The sequence below is a fragment of the Balaenoptera musculus genome, chromosome 14, assembly GCF_009873245.2.
Source record: "Balaenoptera musculus isolate JJ_BM4_2016_0621 chromosome 14, mBalMus1.pri.v3, whole genome shotgun sequence".
NCBI lineage: Eukaryota > Metazoa > Chordata > Mammalia > Artiodactyla > Balaenopteridae > Balaenoptera > Balaenoptera musculus.
Window position 1 is genome coordinate 66081838 of NC_045798.1, and position 27799 is coordinate 66109636.

General features: G+C 39.8%; 2 protein-coding genes, 1 long non-coding RNA gene and 2 other non-coding genes across 10 annotated transcripts in view; 3 read left to right on the top strand and 2 right to left on the bottom strand.

Moving 5' to 3' along the window:
- The window catches only part of ACAA2 (acetyl-CoA acyltransferase 2), a 41684-nt gene extending 40371 nt beyond the window's left edge, over positions 1-1313 (bottom strand). Inside the window, exon 1 of the mRNA XM_036823445.1 lies at positions 1164-1313. Coding sequence (XP_036679340.1) covers positions 1164-1179 — 16 coding nt within the window. The 5' untranslated portion in view covers positions 1180-1313. The remainder of the gene's footprint in view (positions 1-1163) is intronic.
- LOC118880086 lies at positions 807-27732 on the top strand. Its single transcript, XR_005016215.1, has 4 exons — positions 807-897; positions 1338-1545; positions 7131-7196; positions 27589-27732. It is a non-coding gene; the product is annotated as an uncharacterized LOC118880086 (long non-coding RNA).
- Positions 1847-1987, top strand: LOC118880405. Its single transcript, XR_005016282.1, has one exon.
- Positions 2065-2147, top strand: LOC118880460. The gene has a single exon (XR_005016323.1).
- The window catches only part of MYO5B (myosin VB), a 367733-nt gene continuing 361458 nt past the window's right edge, over positions 21525-27799 (bottom strand). For 4 of the 6 annotated variants that reach the window (XM_036823444.1, XM_036823439.1, XM_036823438.1 and 1 more), the window contains 2 exons: positions 26400-26480; positions 21525-21882 (listed from right to left, as the gene is read on the bottom strand). In XM_036823444.1, coding sequence (XP_036679339.1) covers positions 21730-21882; positions 26400-26480 — 234 coding nt within the window. In that variant the 3' untranslated portion in view covers positions 21525-21729. The remainder of the gene's footprint in view (positions 21883-26399; positions 26481-27799) is intronic. The other 2 variants (XM_036823441.1, XM_036823442.1) reach the window with 1 other exon arrangement.

A 27799-nucleotide genomic window follows, 5' to 3' on the forward strand; every position in this document is an offset into this window, starting at 1 on the left:
ACAAATCTATCCCTTCCCCAGTTTTCCTCACTCCATAAGGAGTATCATCATGAACACAATTCCTCAAACCAGAAACCTGGTCATTCTTGACATTTCCTTCTCATTGACCTGCCACATCCAACCTATCACCAACTTCTGTCAATTCCAACTCCAAATCTATCTCAAATCATTCCTCCCCCTTTTCCCCAATTCCACTGCCCCCCACTTGAGTCATAACCATCATTTGATGTTGCCTGGACCTTTGCAATAGATTCTTAAATGCTCTTAAATTCTCCTCCTTGCTACATAGGCAGCCTCATAGCCCTGAGGAAATGGGGGCAGATTGGATATCAGATCCTGTTATTCTACTTTAAGGTAGGAGATTGCCTTCTTTTGAATTTAGAATAAAACCCCGCCTCCTTCACAGAGCCCACAGGGCCCTGGACCACCAGAATGTTGGTTCTTAGATAGATCCTGCCAAGTGTTTTTCTGCCCGGGGCCTTGATATATAACGTGTTCCATCTGAAGGTTCTTCAAAGGACACAGAAAGTAAGGATGAGCTTTCATCCTTATTCCACTGACTGCGACCATTTGTTATGAAAAGGGAGTTTACATATATTTTTGTAAGTTAATAACTGTAGAATTTATGTACTCAATGACTGCACTCTTCTGGAGTCACTCGAAAGAATAGAAGGGAAAGGGATTAAGGAAAGTTCTCCAACAGATCGCCACCAAGCACTGTGGAGGAACAGAGATCCCCTGCCGACTCCAAGACAACATTCCTTCCTTCCCCCAAGCCCCGCCCACCCTCTGACCAAGTCCGAGGCCGCCGGGCTCATGGGAGAGGCACCCCTCCGCCCCAGGCCGCCTCGTGCGTATGGCGCCGCCCCAGTCTCCAAACAGCTAACCTCGAACTAGGTGAGTCACTACCGCGCAAAGGCAAATGACCTTCAAGGTCAGAAGCAAGCAAACCGTGGTCTCAACTCTCAGCTGTAAGTTGCAGGGAGATCACTGTCGCTAGTGCCTGACAAGTATGTTTTCTCCTGAACCCAAACAGTGCTTTCAGGTTGGGGTTTTATCAAGTCCCCTTTACCGCCTAGGAGGCCTCGACTCCCCGCCGAGACCGGGCCCTTCCGCACCCCCCCACCAACCAGGGGCGAGAGAGGCGAGGCTGCAGGGGTCACCTCGGAGCAGGGCCATGGCGGCGGACGGCAGCGCAGGGGTCCTCCTCCGCGACGCTGACGTACCGCCCCGGGCACCCGGACTTTAAGCGCGAGGGGCGGCGCCAGCGTGGCCTCGGCCGCGCCTTTTTACCTACTTCGCGCGGCCGGGCCAGGGCTCTCTCTCTGTTTTGGCAGGATGCGGCCCTCTGCGCCACCCCGTGGGAACCAAGGGTACCAAAACCTCCCGGGGAGACCGGCCTTGGACAAGAGAACGTTCCTCGCAAGCGGATTTTTTTCCTCATATCGTTGTTTTTAAAGACTTTGTCTCCCAATCAAGAGAATGATTTGACTCTACCCTGTCCATCCTATCCCCGGCCTCTATACGCCCCGCTACCCCCAACAGGTAATTAACGTGCCTCTTCATCCTCACTCCTGAATTTTCTTAAACGTGTGACCAGGCGACCGAAAAGTGTGGAACTGGTTTGAAGGAGGTGGGTTGCGGGCGGGCGCTGCCGGCGGACCGGAAGTCGAGTGGGGGAGGCTCCGGAAGACGGCGGGAGGGGATTGGCTGAGCGACTCCCGCAGGCTGGGGAGAGCGGCTGCGCAGACCAGGGGCAGAGGCCTAGACTGCGGGGCCGGCGAGGGGGACAGGCCTGGGGAGGTTGGCAGGGGAGGAGTGTAGCGAGTGGCGTAGGGCAGGGGCGCCCCCGGGTCCACGGTGCAGCTCTGGATGAAGCCGCAGTATTTTCCTTATATGATCGGGCCCCATGGCTGGCGGCGCCGCTGGCGGAGCCTGAGAGGATTATGAAAACTTGTCAGGCGAAATGGGGCCAGGGAACCGGGGGCTGGGAGATTGGGGTGAGCCGGTTAGGCTACGGATGAGGGAGGTTAGGGATGCCTCTGCCGCTGTAACTGTGAGCCCTGGTCGATGATGACGTGACCACTGCGCAATCTGAGTTCTGGGAACCAGGTGATAGAGTGTGTGCTGAGAACGGACTGAGACCGGGCGAGCAGGAGGCGACCCGGGCAGAGAAGGGGCAGATCCCCAGCGCCAGGGCTCGGAGGCTGGCCAGGCTGCCTCGGGCTTGATTCGCGTGGTCGGTGTGGTGTGCTCCAAGGACAAAGAACGAGATAAACTAAAAGGGCCAACATCGCCGGAACACAGTTACCAGACCCTTATCACTCTGTCATGCAGCAACCATTGCAACATCTCTGAGCTTTCCCAAGCAACATGCCTTGCTCCTTTTCCATACCATATACAGAAAGGTATTCATCCCACTGGAAACATGCAGATCCTACCCAATCAGCGGGTGACTCAGCAGTCCCTTTGTTCTCTGGCTATAAAAACAGACAAGCAGGGTATATGCCCAATAGTGGGATTGCTGGCTCAGATCAGCTCAGTGCTTTGTGACCACCTAGAGAGGTGGGATAGGGAGGGTGGGAGGGAGGGAGACGCAAGAGGGAAGAGATATGGGGATATATGTATATGTATAACTGATTCACTTTGTTATAAAGCAGAAACTAACACACCCTTGCAAAGCAGTTATACTCCAATAAGGATGTTAAAACAAACAAACAAACCAGACAAGCAACCCACGCTCAGGGTCGGCTTTCCCTGCCTACCAGGAAGTCGGCCAGCTGTTCTTGCAGCGACCCTTCTCTTTAATAAACTCTATCTTCCTTACATTCGGCCTTGTGTCTGGAAATTCTTTTCCAACCCGCGCTGGGACCACTCAGTTGGGAAGGGGTGGTGGGAGGCACTGAGGTGTTCTGTGAGCTGTCAGGCAATGCCCGCCCTAGAATCCTGCTTTTCAAATGACTTCGTGGCCCTCTCACATTGTGTTTGTTTGTTTGTTTAATTTTATTTATTTATTTATTTTTGTCTGCGTTGGGTCTTCGTTGCTGTGCGCGGGCTTATTCTCTAGTTGCGGCGAGCAGGGGCTACTCTTCGTTGTGGTGCGCAGGCTTCTCACTGCGGTGGCTTCTCTTGTTGCGGAGCACGGGCTCTAGGTGTGCGGGCTTCAGTAGCTGCGACACATGGGCTCAGTAGTTGTGGCTCGCAGGCTCTAGAGCACAGGCTCAGTAGTTGTGGTGCACGGGCTTAGTTGCTCCGCAGCATGTGGGATCTTCCCGGACCAGGGCTCCAACCCACGTCCCCTGCATTGGCAGGCGGATTCTTAACCACTGCACCACCAGGGAAGTCCCTATTTGTTTTATAGTCCAAAGTTTTTATTATGAAAACTTTCCAACATACAGGAAAGTGGAAAGACTTCTACAGTGAATATCCATATATTCACCACCTGTATTCTACAGTTGTTAACATTTTGCCATATTTGTTGTATCACGTCCCTCCATCTGTTCTTCCATCAAACCATCTTTTTTTTTTTTTTTTTTTTAATGCAGATCTTAGTACACTTCACCCAGAAATACTATGACTCATGTTAGGAGGTCAGTATTTGTTTACAATTCTTTTTTTTTTTAAATTAATTAATTAATTTATTTATTTTTGGCTGTGTTGGGTCTTCGTTTCTGTGCGAGGGCTTTCTCTAGTTGTGGCGAGTGGGGGCCACTCTTCATCGCGGTGTGCGGGCCTCTCACTGTCGCGGCCTCTCTTGTTGCGGAGCACAGGCTCCAGACGCGCAGGCTCAGTAGTTGTGGCTCACGGGCCTAGTTGCTCCGCGGCATGTGGGATCTTCCCAGACCAGGGCTCGAACCCATGTCCCCTGCATTAGCAGGCAGATTCTCAACCACTGCGCCACCAGGGAAGCCCCCTACAATTCTTTTAAGGCAAAATTTCCATGGGGTCAAATGTACAAATCTTAAATTGGATGAGTTTCACAAGTGCATACACTCTTTTAACCCAAACTACTCTCAGCTTTCAAAATATAATTTAGAACATGTCCATCATTATAGAAAATTCCTTCATTTCCCTTTTGTTCTCCCAGTTATCCACTGTTCCCTTTTACTCACCATCTATTGTAATTTGACCCTCTGGTTTATTCCTTTTCTTTCTTCTGTTGCTTTGATTTGAGCAAATCCAGGAAATTGACAGTCGTCAATTCAATACATGAGTTCCAAGGCTATTAACTTTAAAAAATATGTATACTCCTTTTTCACAAGAAGTGTATATAGTCAGTGGAATTTGGACTTTGAATAAATCAAAGCTTCCCACATACCCGATGATTTTTTTTCACCTTCATATTCTGGATGATGAGCAAAGAGCATAGTAAAATAAAAGCTAACATCTATGAACACTGTGTGCCCACCATGCACCAGGCACTTATGTATGCTGTTTATAATTTGTATACTCAGGCAATATGATAATTGTTACATAAAACAGAATAACATACAACTCATATAACATCAGACAAACCCAAATTAAGGGACATTCTGCAACCCCATGAAATAGGTAAGAGTTTTTCCTTTCTCATTTTATAAATGAGGAAGCTTAGACCCAGAGAAACCAAAGAATTTGCCAAGGCCTCATATCTAGATTTGCTGAATTATAGGTTTGAACTCTTGATTCTCCGAAGCCCAAGGCCCATGTTGTTTGTCCAGGGCTTATGGCATGTGGAACGTAGAAGCGGAGGTAGAAAAAGAGACAGGTATCATTAAGGTATATGTTATAGAAAACAGGAAAGGAGGTGAATGTTAAGTTAATCTTCCTCGGTGGAAGAAATAAAGTAGTTGAAACCTTGGTAAAAGTAACATACTTGCATTTGGTGGCTTGGATTAGAAGATTTATTTGCTTTTTTTGGCAGGGGAAGGATCTGGGGGTATGAGGTAAAGTGTGGCTTCAGGTAGGTGGAGAAGTGAGGCAATGTGTCACTACTAGATGCTCAGCCTTTCTCAACCATGGCTCCTACAGGAAATGATTTGAATGATTATTTTCTTAATTCTTCCAAGGATGGTACAGAGCTGGTACCATTAGAGCATTAGAAATTGATTTATGTTTGAAAGCTAGTAACATAATAAAATTGAAACCAAAATGGAATTCATTAGGTGAGCCAAAACCAACACATTTTATCTCAAGCTGACACTCAATAAACTTAAGCAGTCAAATGTGTGTTTTGTAATGAAGAAAATAAAAATCAGAAAACGTGCAGTGAATTATGCGTAAGTGTGAGATACAGTGGTGGAGGAAATAAACAGATCTTTAAAAGTTATGGGTTTTTCCATTAAAACTTTCTAATAGTCCAAATGCAGAGTAATTGCATTTGGTCTGTAGGACTATTGATAAGGGTATTAGTGTTCTTCAATAAGAGAAAAAGGCAGGTTCTATTCAATGCCCCCCATATATTTATTAAGAAAAGTTAAGATACCATCACTCTAAGTATCACAGTTTCCCACTCAATACCTTACAGATCACCAGCAGTAAGTCTTTCCAAATTTCCTAAGTTTTTTGTAATTAAAAATGTCATGAAAATGGATGGATTTTGAAAACCATTGGGTAAAAGTTTTACATATATAAAAAACATGTAAATCTATGTAAAGATATTTACATAATCTCAAAGTGTCATGAAGAGGAAAAGTTATCCGTACACCAGAGAAATCTTGTATTACCTTGACCAAGTGACCAAGCTTAACATTACCATTAATGGGACAAACTGACATCATGCACCCTCTGGATACACTGAGGACACAACTTCACTTATGTAGGATTTCTCCAAAAAAAGTCTGACTTGAATCTAATCATAAGGAAACAATCAGACAAATCCAGATTGAGGGACATTCTGCAAAATAACTGACCTGAACTCTTAAAAAAATGTCAATGTTGTGAAAAACAAAAAAGGCCGGGAATAGTATTAGATTAGAGGAGATATGTGACATTTGAATGTAACATGGGATCTTTAATTGGAAACTGGATTTAAAAACAACAACTCTAAAGAACAGAATTGGGACAGTTGGGGGAACTTTCTATAAATTGCATGAGACGGTAGCATCGACATTACTTTTCCTGATTATGTTAATTATATTGTAGATATGGCAGAGATTGTCCTTTGTTCTTAGGAGGTACACACTGAAATATTTAGAGGTGAAGAGTCATGATGCTGCAACTAATTACCAAATGACTCAAAACATGCATACAAATACACTGGCAGAGAAAGAGAGATAGCAGATACGGCAAAGTATTACCAATTAGGGAACCTAAAGGTAGAGTATACTGTTGTTCATTGCTCTATTTTGACAACTCTTCAGTAGTTATTTAACTTTTCAAAATAAAAATTAGGAGGAAAAGTATCTTTCAATAAAGATGCAAAATTACCAGAAATAAATTATAATTAGTTCTTTTCATGTTTAACCATATATAACCAAGTATATATTGTATAACACTAAATATCTATATCAAAATTAGTTATTTTATAATTCTTAAAATCTAGACATGGGCCCTCATGAGATGTAAATGTTCTAAGACATTTAGCTCTCAGTATTTTTAGAAATGCCCTGTTATCATTTCTTTCTGTAATTATTTTTTTGAAAAAAAAAATAGATCAGCGTTAAGACTGGAAATCAATGAATCTATTGTAAATCTGTAAATTCTAATGTTAAGATTTCATTAGGATTTCAGAAATAACCAGCCTCAGCCCTATCTTCTACATTTTGTGGATAATTTTCCTGTGCTTAAACTTCCTATAATACTCAAAATTAATGGTAGCTTATGCAGCAATGGCTTTAGAAGTTTCAGTAACAGAAACTGGGAAAATTGGTGGAGTTGGTAGGGGCTAGGACAATGTTAACAAATGAGTAGAGTTTTCCCTCTGTATCTTAGGGAATGGTTACAGGAGGATACCAAAATCAAGTCCCTTATCTAAAATGACATGGTATTTGGATATAACCTACACACATTCTCCTTTAAGCAATCTCTGGATTATAGTACCTTATACAATGTAAATTCTATGTAAATAGTTGCTGGTGCATGGAAGATTCAAGTTTTGCTTTTGGAACTTTCTGGAAAAAAATTTTTTTTCACATATTTTTGATTTGCAGTTGATTGCATCCATGGACACAGAACCCAAGGATACAGAGGGCCTTGAATTTGAATAAATGAGACAGGTGAGTTTGCTAATCTTGAGTAGTTGGGCAAGTTATGTATGTGCTCATTGTTAATCTAACTGCTTTGGTGATAACTTCAAATTTTGTTAATTAAGCAGTTATTACCTTGGATGTGGTTTTGTCCTTATAACAAATACCTACTCTACAGAAAGTTCGAGTTGCCAAACAAGAACATCAGAAATGAAATGTAGACAGAAAATAACACAGACACTGATTTGCTGAACTTATTTTAAGTTTACCCCAGGTCTAGGTGTGTTCCAAATAGCTTAAGATATTGTCACAAACCTAAGTGAAGGATATATACAGTTGACCCTTGAACGGCATGAGTTTGAGCTGCATGGGTTCATTTATACGCAGATGTTTTTCAATGGTAAATACTACTGTACTACATGAGCAGAGGTTGGTTGGAACCTCCCATATGGAGGAACTGAGCATATGGAGGGCTGTCTATAAATTGTATACAGACTTTTGACTGTATGGAGGGTGGGCTCTCCTACCCCGCATTCAAGGGTCAAGTGTATTTGTCTTTGTTCCTCTACCTGTTGGAAGGTTATTTGCAGTGTCTATATCCTTACCAAGCCTTAGAATTTCATTTAGTAATACAGGCATACCTCATTTTATTCTGCTTCACTTTATTGCATTTTTTTGGTTTTGTTTTGGTTTGTTTTTAATTGAGTCTGTGGCAACCCTACTTGGAGCAAGTCTACTGGTGCCATTTTTCCAACAGCATTTGCTCACTTTGTGTCTCTGCATCACATTTTGGCAATTCTTACAATATTTCAAATTTTTTCATGATTATTATATTTGTTATGGTGATCTGTGATCAGTGATCTTTGCTGGTTCTACTGTAATTGTTTTGGGGTGCCACAAACCACGCCCATATCAGATGGCAAACTTAATCGATTATGTTGTGTGTGTTCTGACTGCTCCACTGGCTGGCTGTTCCCCTGTCTCTCTCCCTCTCCTCAGGTCTCCCTATTCCCTGAGACACAGCAGTATTGAAATTAGGCTAATTCATAACCCTGCAGTGGCCTCTTAAGTGCTCAAGTGAAAGGAAGAGTCACACATCTCTCACATTATATCAAACGCTAGAAATGATGAAACTTAGTGAGGAAGGCATGTGGAAAGCCAAGACAGGCTGAAAGCTAGGCCTTTTGCAAACATTTAGCCAAGTTGTGAATGAAAAGGAAAAGTTCTTGAAGGAAATTGAAAGTGGTACTCCAGTGAACACACAATGATAAGAAAGCAAAACAGCCTATCACTGATACAGAATTTTTCATGGTCTGGATAGAAGATCAAGCCCGTCATAACATTCCCTTAAGCCAAAACCTGGTCCAGAGCAAGGCCCTAACTCTCTTCAATTCTGTGAAGGCTGAGAGAGGCGAGGAAGCTGCAGAAGAAAAGTTTGAAGCTAGCAGAGGTTGGCTCATGAGGTTTAAGGAAAGAAGCTGTCTTTATAACATCAAAGTGCAAGGTGAAGCAGCAAGTGCTGATGTAGTAGCTGCAGCAAGTTATCCAGAATCTAGCTAAGATAATTAATGAGGGTGGTTAGACTAAACAGCAAATTTTCAATGCAGACAAAACAGCTGTCTATTGGAAGAGGATGCCATCTAGGACTTTCATAGCCAGAGAGGAAAAGTCAATGCCTGAGTTCAAAGCTTCGAAGGACAGACTGACTATCTTGTTAGGGGCCAATGGAGCTGGTGACTTGAAGTTGAAGCCAATCCTCACTTACCTTTCTGAAAATCTTAGGATCCTTAAGAATTATGCTAAATCTACTTTGCCTGTGCTCTATAAATGGAACAACAAGCCTGGATTACAGCACATCTGTTTACCACATGGTTTTCTGAATATTTTAAGCCCATTGTTGGGATCTCCTGCTCAGAAGAAAAGATTGCTTTCAAAATATGACTGCTCATTGACAAAGCACCTGGTCACCCAAGAGCTCTGATGGAGAGGTACAATGAGATTTATGTTGTTTTCATGCCTGCTAACACAACATCCATTGTGCAGCCCATGGATCAAGGAGTCATTTTGACTTTCAAGTCATTGTTTAAGATATACATTTTGTAAGGCTATAGCTGCCATACATAGTGATTTGAGAAGATTAACTCTAATTTTGAAAGATGTTCTACTGTGGGTAAAATGCTATCAAACATCATTGCACACTACGAGAAATCGTTCGTGAAAGGAAGAGTCAATAGATGTGGCAACTTCATTGTTGTCTTTTTTTTTCCTTTAATTTTATTTATTTATTTATTTTTATACAGCAGGTTCTTATTAGTTCTCTATTTTATACATATTAGTGTATATATGTCAATCAGAATTGCTGCAGCCACCCAACCTTCAGCAACTACCACGCTGATCAGTCAGTAGCCATCAATATTGAGGCAAAACCCTCCACCAGCAAAAAGATGAAGACTCGCTGAAGGTTCAGATGATGGTTAGCATTTTTAAGCAATAAAGTATTTTTAGATTAAGACATGTACATTTTTTTTTAGGCATAATGCTATTGTACACTTCAGTATAGTGGAAACATAACTTTTATATGCGCTGGGAAACCAACAAATTCATGTTACTCACTTTATTGTGATATTCACTTTATTGCAGTGGTCTGCAACCAAACTGGCAGTATCTCCAAGGTACCTGCCATAGCCTGTATAACCTGAGGTGTAACCATGCAGGCCCCTATTGGTCCTTCCCTGGACAGACCTGCCCCTTACCCCCACCCCCACGTCCTCCACCTGCCTCTTGTCTGTAGAAAAACTTTAACCGCCTAGGCCTTCCCTGAGTTCCAAAGAGCAAACTTAATCAGAGAATGAGAAAATGCAGAAACAAAGGAAAACAGTCAAGACAAAAATAATAACAGTTTAGCCATTAAACAAAGTCAAGGACCTTTAGTTCCTCCTCAAGGGCTATAGATAATATTCTGAGCCAAGTCCTTTGAGCTGTTTTGCAGATACTGAAACCGCCACCAGGTGGGAGAAGTTAACTGCGTGCTGCCCACAAGCACATAGACCCCAGACCAGCTGGAACCAGAAGGTTGGTGATATTGACTCCTGATTACCTCACCACCAACCAGTCAGAAGAATGTCTAGGAGCGGATCAGGTACCCTGAGACCCTCTGCCTCACCCTGTCTTTCAAAGCCTTTCCCTGAAATCCATCTGGAGTTCAGGTTTTTTGAGCATTAGCCACCCATACTCCTTGCTTAGCCCTGCAGTACACTGCACTTTCCTTCCCCACGGCCCCGTGTTGGTAGATTGGCTTTACTGTGTGCAGGCGAGCGGACCCAAGTTTGGTTCAGTAACAGTACCTCCTTGGTTCTAAGTTTACCCTGCAAAATGCTAATATTGGTGGAAGGGGACAACACTGTGTTGATGCCCTTCAGCCAAACGCCTCCTGGCACACACCTGTGAACAGGTTGTGTTTAACGCTGTTGCAACAGGAAGTCTGCACGTCAAGGGCACACTTTAGGGAAGCGAGGGGCAGCTCAGTGAGAGGGTGTTGGACGTTGGGCTTTGGTTAGGTGATCTGGGGAGTCCAGAGATGCAGGGGTTCACTCTGGATTGGGTGCTGTTCAGAAGTAGGGTCAAGTGTTTGATTAGCTATTTCAGCATGATCCTATCTAGAAGGAGGGCAGATTGCAGCTAGACTAAAGCTGCAACTGGTGAAGAAGCTGCAGTCACCCATTAGCCGGGAGAGGGGTGTTTGGTATCGTGTGGTTTGCACAGAGATCTTGTGTTTGTGTTTAGACAACTGTGAAGTAGTCTTGTGTTGGCTCCCTTCATTAGTCAGTGAGCTTGTCTGATGTGGTTTTGTAAGATTGTGTGCAGAAGGAGATCACCGGGGCCTAGCTGGGAGCACCAGGCCAGCTTCTGCCACCACCCAGACCTACCTCTAAGTGTCAGACCAGGACCCAGATGTCGGCTGCTTTGTTCTTTCTCAACTGTTACTAGATAAGTGTATGTTGTCTGAAATTTGGCTCTTGGCGCACAGTTTTCCTGTTGAGGTCCTGAAGATAGGCCCTAACCTCTCTGGGAATGAGGTGGAGGCTTTCCTGAAGAGAGGTTATTCTTCCACCAGCCACCCAGAAGTTTGTCCATCCTTAGGCCTTCCCTATTTCCCTTATTCCCTAAGGCCTTCCTTAGGTTGGAAGTTGGGTTCCAGAGGTAACTTTTCAGCTGATCAGTATGTTGTGAACACATTTCTGTATCATGAAATATTTCAATAGGGTTCCCTAATGATGGGTGTTTAAGGGCACCTTCCCTGGAGATGTCTTATTCTGTACATTTGGGTGAGGTTGGTTATGTGAATTTTTAAAAGGATTTCCAGGTGATTTTTTTTTTTTTTTAATTCAGACAGAAAGTCACAAAAATTATACTCATCCTAATCAGTTCACTCAGTCCCATGTAATTAATTTTTTTTTCATCTTGATTTTTTTAGCACTTTTATGAGTTCATCAGTTTTTCATTAGAGTTCTGAAAATGCTTATTCATTCAGTTCAGCAGTACAGTCAGTTACCAGAAACCTGTATTTGTCAGAGTCTTTTCCATGAATTTCTTGAAGATGAAACCCTTTTATAGGAACATATTTGCAAAAGCATCAGAGTACACCCAGAACTGTCTTTAATGACAAAAGACTTAAAAATGACCACAGTTAAAGATTTGATGAAAGTTCATAATAATGCAGTTGACAAGAAAATTAGTTGTTTCTGAGATATACATTTTAAAGTAATAACTAGGATTATTACTTATAACATTATACCAGAACATATAAGATTTTTAGAAATTTCATGTAATGTCTGAAACATTTATATTAACATATTTCCATACATATTTCCATACAAATACAAATATAAGATTTTTAGAAATTTCATGTAATGTCTGAAACATTTATATTAACATATTTCCATACAAATAACCCAATGAAAGTTTAGTATTAGTTGTTTTGTTTGTTTGTTTTTTATACTGCAGGTTCTTATTAGGCATCAATTTTATACACATCAGTGTATACATGTCAGTCCCAATCGCCCAATTCAGCACACCACCATCCCCATCCCACCGCAGTTTTCCCCCCTTGGTGTCCATATGTCCATTCTCTACATCTGTGTCTCAACTTCTGCCCTGCAAACCGGCTCATCTGTACCATTTTTCTAGGTTCCACATACATGCGTTAATATACGATATTTGTTTTTCTCTTTCTGACTTACTTCACTCTGTATGACAGTCTCTAGATCCATCCACTTCTCAACAAATGACTCAATTTCGTTCCTTTTTATGGCTGAGTAATATTTCATTGTATATATGTACCACAACTTCTTTATCCATTCGTCTGTTGATGGGCATTTACGTTGCTTCCATGACCTGGCTATTGTAAATAGTGCTGCAATGAACATTCGGGTGCATGTGTCTTTTCGAATTATGGTTTTCTCTGGGTATATGCCCAGTAGTGGGATTGCTGGGTCATATGGTAATTCTATTTTTAGTTTTTTAAGGAACCTCCATATTGTTCTCCATAGTAGCTGTATCAATTTACATTCCCACCAACAGTGCAAGAGGGTTCCCTTTTCTCCACACCCTCTCCAGCATTTGTTGTTTGTAGATTTTCTGATGATGCCCATTCTAACAGGAGTGAGGTGATACCTCATTGTAGTTTTGATTTGCATTTCTCTAATAATTAGTGATGTTGAGCATCTTTTCATGCGCTTCGTGGCCGTCTGTATGTCTTCTTTGGAGAAATGTCTATTTAGGCCTTCTGCCCATTTTTGGATTTGGGTGTTTGTTTCTTTAATATTGAGCTGAATGAGCTGTTTATATATTTTGGAGATTAATCCTTTGTCCGTTGATTCGTTTGCAAATATTTTCTCCCATTCTGAGGGTTGTCTTTTTGTCTTGTTTATGGTTTCCTTTGCTGTGCAAAAGCTTTGAAGTTTCATTAGGTCCCATTTGTTTATTTTTGTTTTTATTTCCATTACTCTAGGAGGTGGATCAAAAAAGATCTTGCTGTGATTTATGTCAAAGAGTGTTCTTCCTATGTTTTCCTCTAAGAGTTTTATAGTGTCCAGTCTTATATTTAGGTCTCTAATCCATTTTGAGTTTATTTTTGTGTATGGTGTTAGGGAGTATTCTAATTTCATTCTTTTACATATAGCTGTCCAGTTTTCCCAGCATCACTTATTGAAGAGACTGTCTTTTCTCCATTGTATATCTTTGCCTCCTTTGTCATAGATTAGTTGACCATAGGTGCGTGGGTTAATCTCTGGGCTTTCTATCTTGTTCCATTGATCTATGTTTCTGTTTTTGTGCCAGTACCATATTGTCTTGATTACTGTAGCTTTGTAGTATAGTCTGAAGTCAGGGAGTCTGATTCCTCCAGCTCCATTTTTTTGCCTCAAGACTGCTTTGGCTATTCGGGGTCTTTTGTGTCTCCATACAAATTTTAAGATGATTTGTTCTAGCTCCGTAAAAAATGCCATTGGTAATTTGATAGGGATTGCATTGAATCTGTAGATTGCTTTGGGTAGTATAGTCATTTTCACAATGTTGATTCTTCCAATACAAGAACATGGTATATCTCTCCATCTGTTGGTATCATCTTTAATTTCTTTCATCAGTGTCTTATAGTTTTCTGCATACAGGTCTTTTGTCTCCCTAGGTAGGTTTATTCCTAGGTATTTTATTCTTTTTGTTGCAATGGTAAATGGGAGTGTTTCCATAATTTCTCTTTCAGATTTTTCATCATTAGTGTATAGGAATACAAGAGATTTCTGTGCATTAATTTTGTATCCTGCAACTTTACTATATTCATTAATTAGCTCTAGCAGTTTTCTGGTGGCAGTTTTAGGATTCTCTATGTATAGTATCATGTAATCTGCAAACAGTGACAGTTTTACTTCTTCTTTTCCAATTTGTATTCCTTTTATTTCTTTTTCTTCTCTGATTGCTGTGGCTAGGACTTCCAGAACTATGTTGAATAATAGTGGTGAGAGTGGACATCCTTGTCTCGTTCCTGATCTTAGAGGAAATGCTTTCAGTTTTTCACCATTGAGAATGATGTTGGCTGTGGGTTTGTCATATATGGCCTTTATTATGTTGAGGTAGTTTCCCTCTATGCCCACTTTCTGGAGAGTTTTTATCATAAATGGGTGTTGAATTTTGTCAAAAGCTTTTTCTGCATCTATTGAGATGATCATATGGTTTTTATTCTTCAGTTTGTTAATATGGTGTATCACATTGATTGATTTGCGTATATTGAAGAATCCTTGCATCCCTGGGATGAATCCCACTTGATCGTGGTGTATGATCCTTTTAATGTGTTGTTGGATTCTGTTTGCTAGTATTTTGTTGAGGATTTTTGCATCTATATTCATCAGTGATATTGGTCTGTAATTTTCTTTTTTTGTAGTGTCTTTGTCTGGTTTTGGTATCAGGGTGATGGTGGCCTCATAGAATGAGTTTGGGAGTGTTCCTTCCTCTGCAATTTTTTGGAAGAGTTTGAGAAGGATAGGTGTTAGCTCTTCTCTAAATGTTTGATAGAATTCACCTGTGAAGCCATCTGGTCCTGGACTTTTGTTTGTTGGAAGATTTTTAATCACAGTTTCAATTGCATTACTTGTGATTGGTCTGTTCATATTTTCTGTTTCTTCCTGGTTCAGTCTTGGAAGTTTACACCTTTCTAAAAATTTGTCCATTTCTTCCAGGTTGTCCATTTTATTGGCATAAAGTTGCTTGTAGTAGTCTCTTAGGATGCTTTGTATTTCTGCGGTGTCTGTTGTAACTTCTCCTTTTTCATTTCTGATTTTATTGATTTGAGTCCTCTCCCTCTTTTTCTTGATGAGTCTGGCTAATGGCTTATCAATTTTGTTTATCTTCTCAAAGAACCAGCTTTTAGTTTTATTGATCTTTGCTATTGTTTTCTTTGTTTCTATTTCATTTATTTCTGCTCTGATCTTTATGATTTCTTTCCTTCTGCTAACTTTGGGTTTTGTTTGTTCTTCTTTCTCTAGTTTCTTTAGGTGTAAGGTTAGATTGTTTACTTGAGATTTTTCTTGTTTCTTTAGGTAGGCTTGTATAGCTATAAACTTCCCTCTTAGAACTGCTTTTGCTGCATCCCATAGGTTTTGGGTCGTCGTGTTTTCATTGTCATTTGTCTCTAGGTATTTTGTTATTTCCTCTTTGATTTCTTCAGTGATCTCTTGGTTATTTAGTAACGTATTGTTTAGCCTCCATGTGTTTGTCTTTTTTACGTTTTTTTCCCTGTAATTCATTTCTAATCTCATAGCGTTGTGGTCAGAAAAGATGCTTGATATGATTTCAATTTTCTTAAATTTACTGAGGCTTGCTTTGTGACCCAAGATGTGATCTATCCTGGAGAATGTTCCATGTGCACTTGAGAAGAACATGTAATCTGCTGTTTTTGGGTGGAATGTCCTATATATATCAATTAAATCTATCTGGTCTATTGTGTCATTTAAAGCTTCTGTTTCCTTATTTATTTTCATTTTGGATGATCTGTCCATTGGTGTAAGTGAGGTGTTAAAGTCCCCCACTATTATTGTGTTACTGTCGATTTCCTCTTTTATAGCTGTTAGCAGTTGCCTTATGTATTGAGGTGCTCCTATGTTGGGTGCATATATATTTATAATTGTTATATCTTCTTCTTGGATTGATCCCTTGATCATTATGTAGTGTCCTTCCTTGTCTCTTGTAACATTCTTTATTTTAAAGTCTATTTTATCTGATATGAGTATAGCTACTCCAGCTTTCTTTTGATTTCCATTTGCATGGAATATCTTTTTCCATCCCCTCACTTTCAGTCTGTATGTGTCCCTAGGTCTAAAGTGGGTCTCTTGTAGACAGCATATAGATGGGTCTTGTTTTTGTATCCATTCAGCCAGTCTATGTCTTTTGGTTGGGGCATTCAATCCATTCACGTTTAAGGTAATTATCGATATGTATGTTCCTATGACCATTTTCTTAATTGTTTTGGATTTGTTTTTGTAGGTCCTTTTCTTCTCTTGTGTTTCCCACTTAGAGAAGTTCCTTTAGCATTTGTTGTAGAGCTGGTTTGGTGGTGCTGAATTCTCTTAGCTTTTGCTTGTCTGTAAAGCTTTTGATTTCTCCACCAAATCTAAATGAGATCCTTGCCGGGTGGAGTAATCTTGGTTGTAGGTTCTTCCCTTTCATCACTTTAAGTATATCATGCCACTCCCTTATGGCTTGTAGAGTTTCTGCTGAGAAATCAGCTGTTAACCTTATGGGAGTTCCCTTGTATGTTATTTGTCATTTTTCCCTTGCTGCTTTCAATAATTTTTCTTTGTCTTTAATTTTTGCCACTTTGATTACTATGTGTCTCGGCGTGTTTCTCCTTGGGTTTATCCTGTATGGGACTCTCTGCGCTTCCTGGACTTGGGTGGCTATTTCCTTTCCCACGTTAGGGAAGTTTTCCACTATAGTCTCTTCAAATATTTTCTCTGGTCCTTTCTCTCTCTCTTCTCCTTCTGGGACCCCTATAATGCGAATGTTGTTGCGTTTAATGTTGTCCCAGAGGTCTCTTAGGCTTTCTTCGTTTCTTTTCATTCTTTTTTCTTTAGTCTGTTCCACAGCAGTGAATTCCACCATTCTGTCTTCCAGGTCACTTATCTGTTCTTCTGCCTCAGTTATTCTGCTATTGATTCCTTCTAGTGTAGTTTTCATTTCAGTTATTGTATTGGTCATCTCTGTTTGTTTGTTCTTTAATTCTTCTAGGTCTTTGTTAATCATTTCTTGCATCTTCTCAATCTTTGCCTCCATTCTTATTCCGAGGTCCTGGATCATCTTCACTATCATTATTCTGAATTCTTTTTCTGGAAGGTTGCCTACCTCCACCTCATTTAGTTGTTTTTCTGGGGTTTTTTCTTGTTCCTTCATCTGGTACATAGCCCTCTGCATTTTCATCTTGTCTATCTTTCTGTAACTGTGGTTTTTGGTCCACAGGCTGCAGGATTGTAGTTTTTCTTGCTTCTACTGTCTGCCCTCTGGTGGTTGAGGCTATCTTCCAGGTGATTTTTGTGTGTGCTCCTCTAGGTAATAAACAGTCTACCAACGTTTCCATACAAATGTTCAGTTTCTAGGCTCTCTGTTCTGCTCCAATGGTCAAATTTTCTATCTCTGTGCCAGTTCCACTCATCTGAATTACTAAAGTTTTATAGTAAGTCTTGGTACATATTAGGGAAAGCTTTCCCTCTTTGTCTTGAGGAGACCCTTATCCTTGGGCCTCTGCTCTTCCATATAAATTTTAGAATTAGCTTGTCAGTTTTCACCAAAAAAAACTGTAGTGAGATGGATTTTAATCTATAGACCAAGTTGGGGACAATTGACATTTTTGTGGTATGGAGTCTTCTTATCTGTGAAATATATTTCTCCAATTTTTAAATGTTATTGTTAATGTTTTTCACTTATATATAAGATCCTCCATACAGATCTTGTAAATATTTTCCCCACTGATTTGTAATGCCACCTCTACCATTTACAAAGTTATACATATGAGTCTATCTCTGGGCTCTCTGTCCTATTCCATTGATCCACTACGCCAAAACTGCCTTGCTTGAATTGTGTAGCTCAGTAAGTCTTATTTTATAGGGAAAGTTTCTCTTTACCCCCAACTTGCAGGCTGTAGTTTGCCAAACCCTTGTTTAAATGATCATGAAGCATCTTTGAATATAGGCCCCTGAATAGTTTCTTAAGCATTAAAAATTAACTGTTCAGCCAATGTGTAGTTACAGAGTTTTAAATTTCATTTAAATTTGTCACACCACTTTTTTCAAAAGTATTTATTTCCACAAATTTTTATCCACAGCTGAATATTACAGTAACTAATACAAGCAATTTATATTTATAAACAAAGGTGTAGTTTACAGATTTGCTGAAAGTGGAAAAATATTTTTATTAGTAGTATTTCTTCTCCATTGTTAGGTTCACCCCTGAATATGATGTGATCCCCTTCAGTGAAGCAGTCCTTCATCCAAACATCAGTTGGGAGCAAAATGTTATATTCAAATCTGGATTATTCTGATACTGTATCACTTTAGAAAGTAGTTTAAATTCATTTTTGATTGGCCCCCTTTATTAAAATTAGAAATTTTTTTAGGAAAAACAATCTTTAGTATCTAATAACCTTTATAATAAGAAAAAAGTCCTATGGCATTGGCATCAACCTCTAATTTTCTATACTCCCTAATTCACTATGGTACCGATGTGTACAAAAAGTGAATTATGGCTATTTGGGTCATGCAGCAAATAATTTGAGAAACTGCAGAGAAATATACTATGAGGAAAATCTACAGTGTCCTGCCCCATGCTGTCATATTTTAGTAACTGTTTAGTCATTTGGCATTATACAAGTGCTTCAACTTAGGATGCCCTTGGTGCCTTAGAATGAATGAAAACAATTAAATTTACTGTATGTAAAAGAAATGGATTCTAATGTATTTGTTACTATAATCTTAATGCATTAAGTGAAGCTCTAAGTAAATATTTGATGAATTGATGGTAGCAGTGTTAATTTTTTCTAAGTTTTCCAAGTTCCTCGTTTTGTCTGTTTTGTTTTTTGTTTTTACAAAAGCTTTAAAATTTAGTACAGGAAAGGGAAGAAACTCCTATTGACATGCTTCATAAAAAGGGGGGAAAAGCCTATTTTCCTTTGGGTCTGATCTGCTTGCTGGGTACCATAAGTCTAACTGCAGCTGTGACGGCACAGGGAGAATGTAGGTGATATGCATATAGGTGATGTGTTTGTCAGCCTCAGCAACGAACACACATTACTCTAGGTAAACAGATAGGTCCCATATAATACTTAAAATACAAATTGTTTAATCTAAGTATGTGATTCTTAAGTAATCTTTAAAATGCTTCTCATGTTTCAAAAGACAGATCAAAACACCACCAGGATGTTATGTTGAACATGAAAATTCTTCCCACAGAAACACTTATTTCAGAGAATTGATGTCAGTTACCTTAGTAACTGCTAAAGGCACACAGTGAGAAAAGTGTCAACTAAATTTTAAATATTAAAATATAAAGACAGATATCTGGTTTAGAATTCAAAACTTTATGTTGAATTAAGTTATTTAAATTAAAAAAGTCATTATTGATTTCATGAAGTTGGAAAATGAATTGAACTTTTAAAAAAAATGCAAAGAAGAAAAATGCTAACATATTAAAGATGCTTCTTCCAGTCTCCAAGTGTTACATTAAATAGGGCAGATCTAAACATTAAGTAACTGATTACTGTATTCCTTTATTCCTGGTGTCTATAAAAGAGTACTTGTTTTTTAAGTATATATAGATTAAATAAGCACAGCTCCAGTGAAATACCTTTACCTTTGGAAGAGGAGAACTAAACCTGCATTTCTTAGGCTAAGTAGAGGACTATTCACAAGATTCCCCCACCCCATTTATTCTACTTGCCAAGCTTTTATTCAGGGAGTCCTTGGCACCCAGTGATTAACCAGTGACAGCAGAGTGAGTAACCCAGAGGGATGGAGAGAATGAGTGTGTAAGACAGTATGTAGGGGCAGGAAGCCGTCGCGTTTATGGAATCACTGCTTTTTACACCCCTTAGCACTCTAACAAGGCATTTTTGGCTCTCGAAGATTAAGAACAGGCCTTACATGAAGCCAAGTTTTAAACTAAAGTGCAGTAAAAAGCAAGTTACACATAATAAAGAACTTTAAAAAGAGGCAGCCGCGGACTCAACTGGTTTAGACTGGCCTTCCAAAGCTAGTCAGCATGTGGGTTGTTGAAGGGTGTAGTCAGGGATGTCATATCATGTAACTCTAGCTGGGAAGGAAGGGAAAGGCGCAGCTCTGCACAGACGCCCGAGAGAAGCCGGGACGTGCAACGTGGAGGTCGAGGGGATCATGCCGACCACATGGGTTGGGACGTGCTGGGCAGCGGCCTTCGCCCAGGGCTGTGCCTCGTCCTGCCCAGCGGGTGAGGAGAGCTCCACACACAGGATTGTTTAGGGCTCGGAGTGTGTTGTGTTTCCAAGAGCCTTTTAAGCTGAGAGGCTGAGCAAGAGAAGGTGGCGGGGTACGGGGGCTCTACTTGTACTCTGCGGAGAAATGTTTTCTTCTTGATGCAACATAGGGGCTCTTCTATGATTTGCAAACACCATCTGTTCCTGTCATGGGAGCAGCATACTGTTATCTACCAGAAATATGAAAAAAATAGCAAAAGATTGTAAACGACATGTAGGATTTTCTAATTGAATGCTTGCTTTAGAAGAGACAAAAAATTATAAAAGTAGCAAACACATAAAATTCATTGTAATATCATCATTGAATATTCTTTAAATCCTTATTTCAAAGCAGAGATATTTAGTTTTTTGTGGTAAATTTGAAAAGTGTTGAAAATAACCTGAAAAGGGAAAGTTGACATAAGCTTCTCTCCCTTTAAAAAGAACACACACACACACACAAACACCCAAAAGTTTTGGATAATAATTTAATAATACCTGAACTGATTTTTAAAAAAGGCTTTTCAAATAGTCTGATCCTCAAGATGAAGTTTGTTTTCCTTACTCTTTTAGTTATCTGGAATCACTAGCGCATTGTGTAATGTTCTTTTTGGAGGTATAATGGCAATAAGGGATTAAAGGCTTTTATATTGACTTGTTTGGTTTTTAATCTGTAAATAAGACTTGTTATTCTTTTCTAACATTTAGCTTACATAGATTTTTGTGAAAGTTTTGTTGACTCAGGAAGTGCATGGATTAGCATTGGAAATGTAAAGAATATCTTTCTATTTGCTCACATCTTACGTTTGGGACTGCAGCATTTTTAGCGTAATTCTTCCGTAAATTCACAACTACACAAGTGGGTTTGAGTATGTTAGGGACTGAGTCTTCTAATTTTATTTCAGAAACCAATAATCAAACTGTTTAGTCTGGAGGTCAATTACACCATTGTCTCTGCATCACCAGGCATTAAAAAATGTCTTTGGGAAACTTCTCAGAAGGCCCAGGTCTATATATTTGTCCTCAAAACATCTCCCCATAAACCCATCCACACCTACGGTTTGTTGACGGGGGGAAATGTCACTCACTATATGACAGTGTCATGGTTATTAGTACCATTATTTGTTAAAAGTCCTCTGAAGGCAGTTTATGTGACTTACATATGTTTAATATCATTTTACTTTGGGCATTCTCCAGCTATGTGCAAAGATCAAAACTAGGCAGTTTCCATTTTATAGACTGGCATCTTTTATATGGCCCATGGGGACTGCTTGGTGGCTGTAGATCATGATGTATATTTGTTTAGACCGAAATCATACTTTAAAAAAATCTTCCATATTTCAAGTGTTTTATTCTGAGCAGTAGGTACAAAATATAATAACAGATGTGTCTTATTCTGTATAGTTCACTCTGCACAGGTTCTCAACCTCTGATGTGGTCTACTTTTATAGATTTAACAGATCCTTAAATTCACTTTACTGTACTGTATACTTCCTTCTTGCTCTCACTGGCAATCGAGCTTTGGCACGTGCATTTTCAGACTTCATTGAGGAACTCCAGATTGAGACACGCTGGAATGTGGATTGAGTCCATGGTCAGAGAAGATGGATTAAATGGGAACAAAACAGGAAACATGTGCTTGAAGTCTAACAGCAGGTGCTGAGGGTCATTCCGCTCTTGCAGTTGTGCCTGTGGGGAAGAATAAGATGACGTAAAATACTTCTTATGCCTAAAAATAGCCAGTTTTGGTGAATTCACAAAAATGAATCACAGGAATATTTCTGTTATGATAACTGGGTAGGACTTCAGGAGAATGTGGTCTCCCTCTCCCTGAGGTATTTAGCAGGGAGCGAAGCTCTGGTTTAGGCTTGTTGGAGATCATATGACTTCAACTCCTCTCCCAATTCTAGCATTCTTTAAAAATTTTCCATCTAAGGGAGAATAGAAAAATATAGTTCAGGTGCAAATCATGTGGCGAGGCAGTATAGTGAAGTGGTTAAGGCCATGGGCTCTGGAGGCAGATAACCTGAGCTCTAATCCTGGCACCACCCTGGGTGAGTTCCTGAACCTCTCGCTGCCTCAGTTTCCTCATCTGTAAAAAGGAATGGGGAGACTGACATCACACAAAATGACAGAGCAGGAACCTCTAGGGGTCAGTCCCTCCACTGAAGCAACCACTGAGCTAGAAAAAAGCAATTGGCATCAACTATCTTGTAACTCTGGAACCTGATGGGACACTTAACAATAACCAGGAGAGTGCCTGATGAAGGGAGAGCCTGCTGACCTTTGCTAAGAGATCAGTGTGCATCAGCTACCATCCCCCATTCTCCAGCCCCACTGCAGCTGTAGGGATAGCAACCCACAGTCCTGGAGCAGCTGGCTGGTGCCAGGGTAGGCAGTGAGATCTTGTCTTTCAAAAATCTGGGGTTGTGCACTTTGGTTGGTCTGGCAGTTCCCTGAAGGGCAGGCACAGATGCCTGCCTTGATTTTGGCTCTCTTGGGAGGCAGTGGCTCCCTCCAGCAGCATCAATTGGAAGATTTAAAGGGACAGAGCCCATCTCCTTTTCCCTTTATTTGGAGCCAGATATAGGAAAAGTGTAATAACTAAAATGAAAATTTTCATTTAGTTCACTAAAGGGGTCTAACAGCAGACTTGAGCAGGCAGAAGAAATGACCAGTGAAACTGAAGAGAAAGCAATTGAAATTCTTCAGTTTGAGGAGTGGACAGAAAAAAGGGTGAATAAAAGTGAACAGAGCCTGAGGGACCTGTGGGACACCATAAAGTGTACCAACATATACATCACAAGAGTCCCAGAAAGAAAGGGACAGCAAACTATTGGAAGAAATAGTGGCTGGATTCCCAAATCTGATGAAAGATATATTTATCTCTCTATATATCTCCAAGAAGCTCAACAAACTCCAAGCAGAATAAACTCAAAAAGATTCACACTGAGACACATTATAGTCAAATTATCAAACCCCAATGACAAAGAAAGAATCCTGAGAGCAGCAAGAGAGAAGTGACTCATCACATAACAAGGTATCCTCAATAAGAGTAAAAGTGGATTTCTTATCAGAAACCATGGAAGCCAGAAGGCAGTGGGGTGATATATTTGAAGTCCTGAAATTTCTTCTTTCTGTCAACCAAGAATTCTATATCTGGCAAAACTATCTTTCAAGAATGAAGAATTACAGTCAGCCTTCTGTATCCATGGGTTCTGCATTTGTAGATTCAACCAACCATGGATCAAAAATATTTTTAAAATTTCAGAAAGTTCCAAAAAGTAAAACTTGGATTTGATACATGGTGGCAACTATTTACATAGCATTTACATTGTATTAGGTACTATAAGTAATCTAGAGATGATTTAAAGTGTACAGAGGATGTGCATAGGTTACATGCAAATACTATGCCATTTTATATAAATGACTTGAGCATCCACAGGTTTTGGTATCCATGGAGGTTCTAGAACCAATCCCCCACAGATACTGAGGGACAACTAAGTCATTTCCAGATAAACAAAAGCAGAAGGAGCTGGTTACCAGTAACTAAAGAAAGTCCTTAGGCTGAAATGAAAGGACATTAGACAGTAACTCAAAGCCATAAGAAATCAAGCCATAAGAAGAAATAAAGAACACTGGTACAGCTAACAACATAGGTAAATGTAAAAGCCAGCATTATACTATTGGTTTGTAGCACCTTTTCTTCTTGTATGATTTATACAAATGCAGAAAATAATTATAAATCTCTGTTAATGGATACACATGTATAACAGATGTGATCTGTGACAATAACAATATAAAGGCAGAGGGATGGAGATGTATAGCAGCAGAGTATTTGTGCACTATTGAAACTAAGTTGGTATTATTTAAACTAGGTCGTTATCAGTTGAACATGTTAATAGTGATCACCACAGTAACCACTAAGAAAATAACTAAAAAGTATACAGAAAAGGAAAGTAGGGAATCAAAATGATACACTCGCTACAAGAAACAAACACACAAAAAGGCAGTGATGGAAGAATTGAAAAACACAAAACATAAAAGACATCCAGAAAACAAGTAGCTAAATGGCAGAAGTAAATCCTTTATCAGTAATACTTTAAATGTAAACTTAAAGGCAATTAAAAGGCAGAGATTGGCAGAATGGATTGAAAAAACATGATCCATCTATATGCTATCTACAAGAGACTCACTTTAGACACACAAAAAGATTGAAAGTAAAAGTTTGAAAAAAGACATTCCAAGTAATCAGAAAAGAGCTGAAATGCCTATATTATTGTCATACAAAATATACTTTAAATTAAAAAAGTTTACAAAAGACAAAGGAGGACATTATATATCCGTAAAAGGCTCAATCTATCAAGAATATATAAGAGTTACAAATATACATGCACCTAGCAACAGAGCTCAAAATACATGAAACAAGAATGGACAGAATTAAAGGGAGAAATAGTTCTATAATGATAGTTGGACACTTCAATACCCCATTTTCAATAATGGATAGAACAAACCATATGGAAGATCAACAGCAAACAGCGGCCAAAGAACACCACTATAAACCAGTTAGACTTAACAAACAGATACATGACCAATTTGGAGTTATCCCCAGAATGCAAGGGTGGTTCAACATACAAAAATACAAGACTCATATTCCTTTGTATGTATATACCTCATGCATTGCTGGTGGGAATCCTTTGGTGTGTTTAACAATCCCCTTAAATTTACATTCTTATAGGTCAGCATATTCTGTCCTCACCACCCAAGCAAATGGTTTGCTTTAATAAGCAACCTGTATTTATCCTACATAAGGTTCAAGTACAGGAGGATGGCATGGATTGTCCGAGCCTTTCCTCTGAGCACTGTCTAGGGAGAAACAGAACATAAAACTCTAGCAAGAAAAACAAAACAAAACCAAACCAAAAAACCATTTTTTGAAAGAATTGCTGGACATGGGAATTGACTGCTAAGGAAGACTCAGAATCTGACTGTACATGTCTCCAGAGAATATCTGACCAACTTCCACTGTCTTTTTCCTACTTCCTTAATTCAAACCCAAGTCTGACTTGGCTCATATTCTTTGAACTTTGGCCTGAACTCTTCTCGTAAACAGTGCGAATTTATAAGCAGTTACAGCTCTCCCTCTAATGTATGTTTCAGATATTTAAAGACAAAAAAGACCTTCTAAATCTGCACTTTGTGTAAATTCTCAACTCTCCATAAAAACAGTAGCGGGTCAGAGAACTCAATGGCTCCTGTCATCAGTCTTTTCAGCAGCTGACTATACAATATCTGTGTTGGTGACTCTCTGCCTGCTTCTCTGTGATCCAAATCTTTAATAAACCACTGCATTTCCCCCACTGCCTTGAAGAGAACACCCTCCCTTGATCTTCAGCCTCTATTCTCTACTTGTACACGACGCTCAAGTTAATTTATTCTTTTCCTGCCTCTTCCTCTGATTACTTTTCCCCATTTCTTTTTATCCTTGTTTCATATTGACAATTACTTCACTGGCTAAAGAGGTTGTTTAAGAGTTTGAGAAAGCATTAGGTCTCCTCAAAATGTTACCCACATATACTAATGGGAGAAATGCTCCTCGTGTTTTGAGTAATCTTGATGTGACTCATCATTTACATGCTGTCTGCTACAGCGCCCACAAAGGTTAGGCACTCAGCCCAGATCACCTAGGGCTCAGCTTCGGCAGCTCATCTTTATGCAAAAATTCCCATACTCTTAAGACAGATTTAAATAATCATTTCCCTGAAATGTTTTCTTTCAAGCATATTCCTAAGGGCAAATATTGTAAGCCTTAAGAGTCAAGATTTAAGAGCTCAAACTGTTTTCTGAAAAGAGTATTTCTTAGTTCCATTTGTGGGTAGGGTTGATATTCTGCTTACTTTGTTAATTTCATTTTGTGCTATAGTTTAGTAACACGGTAGTGGCAAATGAAATACTTAGACAATGTCTAAAATCTGAGAGGCAGAGATGATTAAAGTTCAGTCTTCTGTGTATATATGATAAGTTATTCATGGGTGGTGTGGCTCATATTTACCTAAAGAGAACAACTAAAAATGTAAGGTCTTCTAGAATATAAGGTAACCAGTATTTCATTAATATAGAGAAGCAAGGTTAAAATCTAAACTACTAATTCTTTTATTTGTTTTAGACTAGGACTTTATAACATCGATTAATATTTTAAAACTCACCTGGATTGTTCGTATAAAGGCCACTGTTACCCGTTCTTCAAATTCATTCAGGGGAGTATAAAGGTTCAAAATTTTGACAATCTGTTGGAATAAAAACAAAAGTTTAGCACAGAGCTAAATGAACATAAGACAACTTTTGAATTTTAAAGAACATAGGACATTGGCACAGGAGGACACTTCGCTTTAGGCAAGATCCACAGTTTAGATACAGCTGGACTGATGTTTAGGGGCCTACATTTAGTAAACTAGAGTCCGGAAGCTCTGCCTGGAAGATCTGAGCTCTCTTACCCCATTCCTCTCTCCCGTATACCCGCTCACCCCGCCCCCTATGCTCCATGGCTTATAAAGTAATGAGGATTTTAGGAAACTGCTGCCTGAAGCACTCAGCCTCTTATCCACGAGTAATTTAAAGGTTTCATTAAAAGAGTCCTGGGTATCTTACCTTATATAACAAAGGTCTTAAAGCCTTCCTACCTCCCCCCACCCCCAAAATCACTTATGAAGGAACAGATTTTATTCCTGTCTAAATGGAAGCTAATCCTTTGTCTGCTCAACTGTCTGGGGGAAGTAGCCTGCCCAGGGGCAGAGCGATGCCAGTTGCAGTCTAGAAGTAAACTTGTGAAAGCAAAATTTTAAAAAGTTTCAAAACTTTCAGTACACTTGTAGAAGGAAGCAGTTTTCCTAAGAGTTTGGGATTTCATCTCTTAGTAGTTAGTGGAGGAGGTAAGGAAATGTATGTTTACTTTGCAATGCTGAGTTTGGATTTTGCTGTTCTTTAGGTGCTGGGCAGAGAGAAGGTGCATGATCTAATTTGGAAAATCTGATTTCCTCGTGCTGGCCTCATTTTGCACTACCACCTTGTGGTGTGCCCATTTCTAAATAGGCACATTCATGATGGAGGGCAAGATCACCTGTGTGCGGACAAGATTTATCTTTTTACAGACTGGTAATATCTCTGCAACCGAGTCCTAGTACAAATACAATTTTGAGGGGAAAAGGAAAGGAACATTTAAATGCCTCTAGGTTCTCACTGACTTTATTTAAAATAAGGTAAATGGATGCTCAGTGAAAACAGGACCAATTTAAATTTCTAGGTGAGAGACATTCCAGAATTCATGGTAAGCGTTTAAAAAAGTTTGTGCCTAAGCTTGACGTTTTGTGGGTTGACTACCTTATCTTTCTACCTAAGCAAGAGACACCAGAGAGCTACTGGGAAACCGTGGCATCTTGTTTCACAGACCGAAGCAGCCTTTGGTTCATCCAGGAACAGCCCATCCTCTGGACCTTCAGGACTGTATCATTGGGAGCAGAAAGGGCCAGGAGTGCCACACTAAGAAACAACCACCGGCAGGAAGAGACTTGAAGTGGAAGCTGGGCTTGCTCTGAGGCCCTCGGCTGAC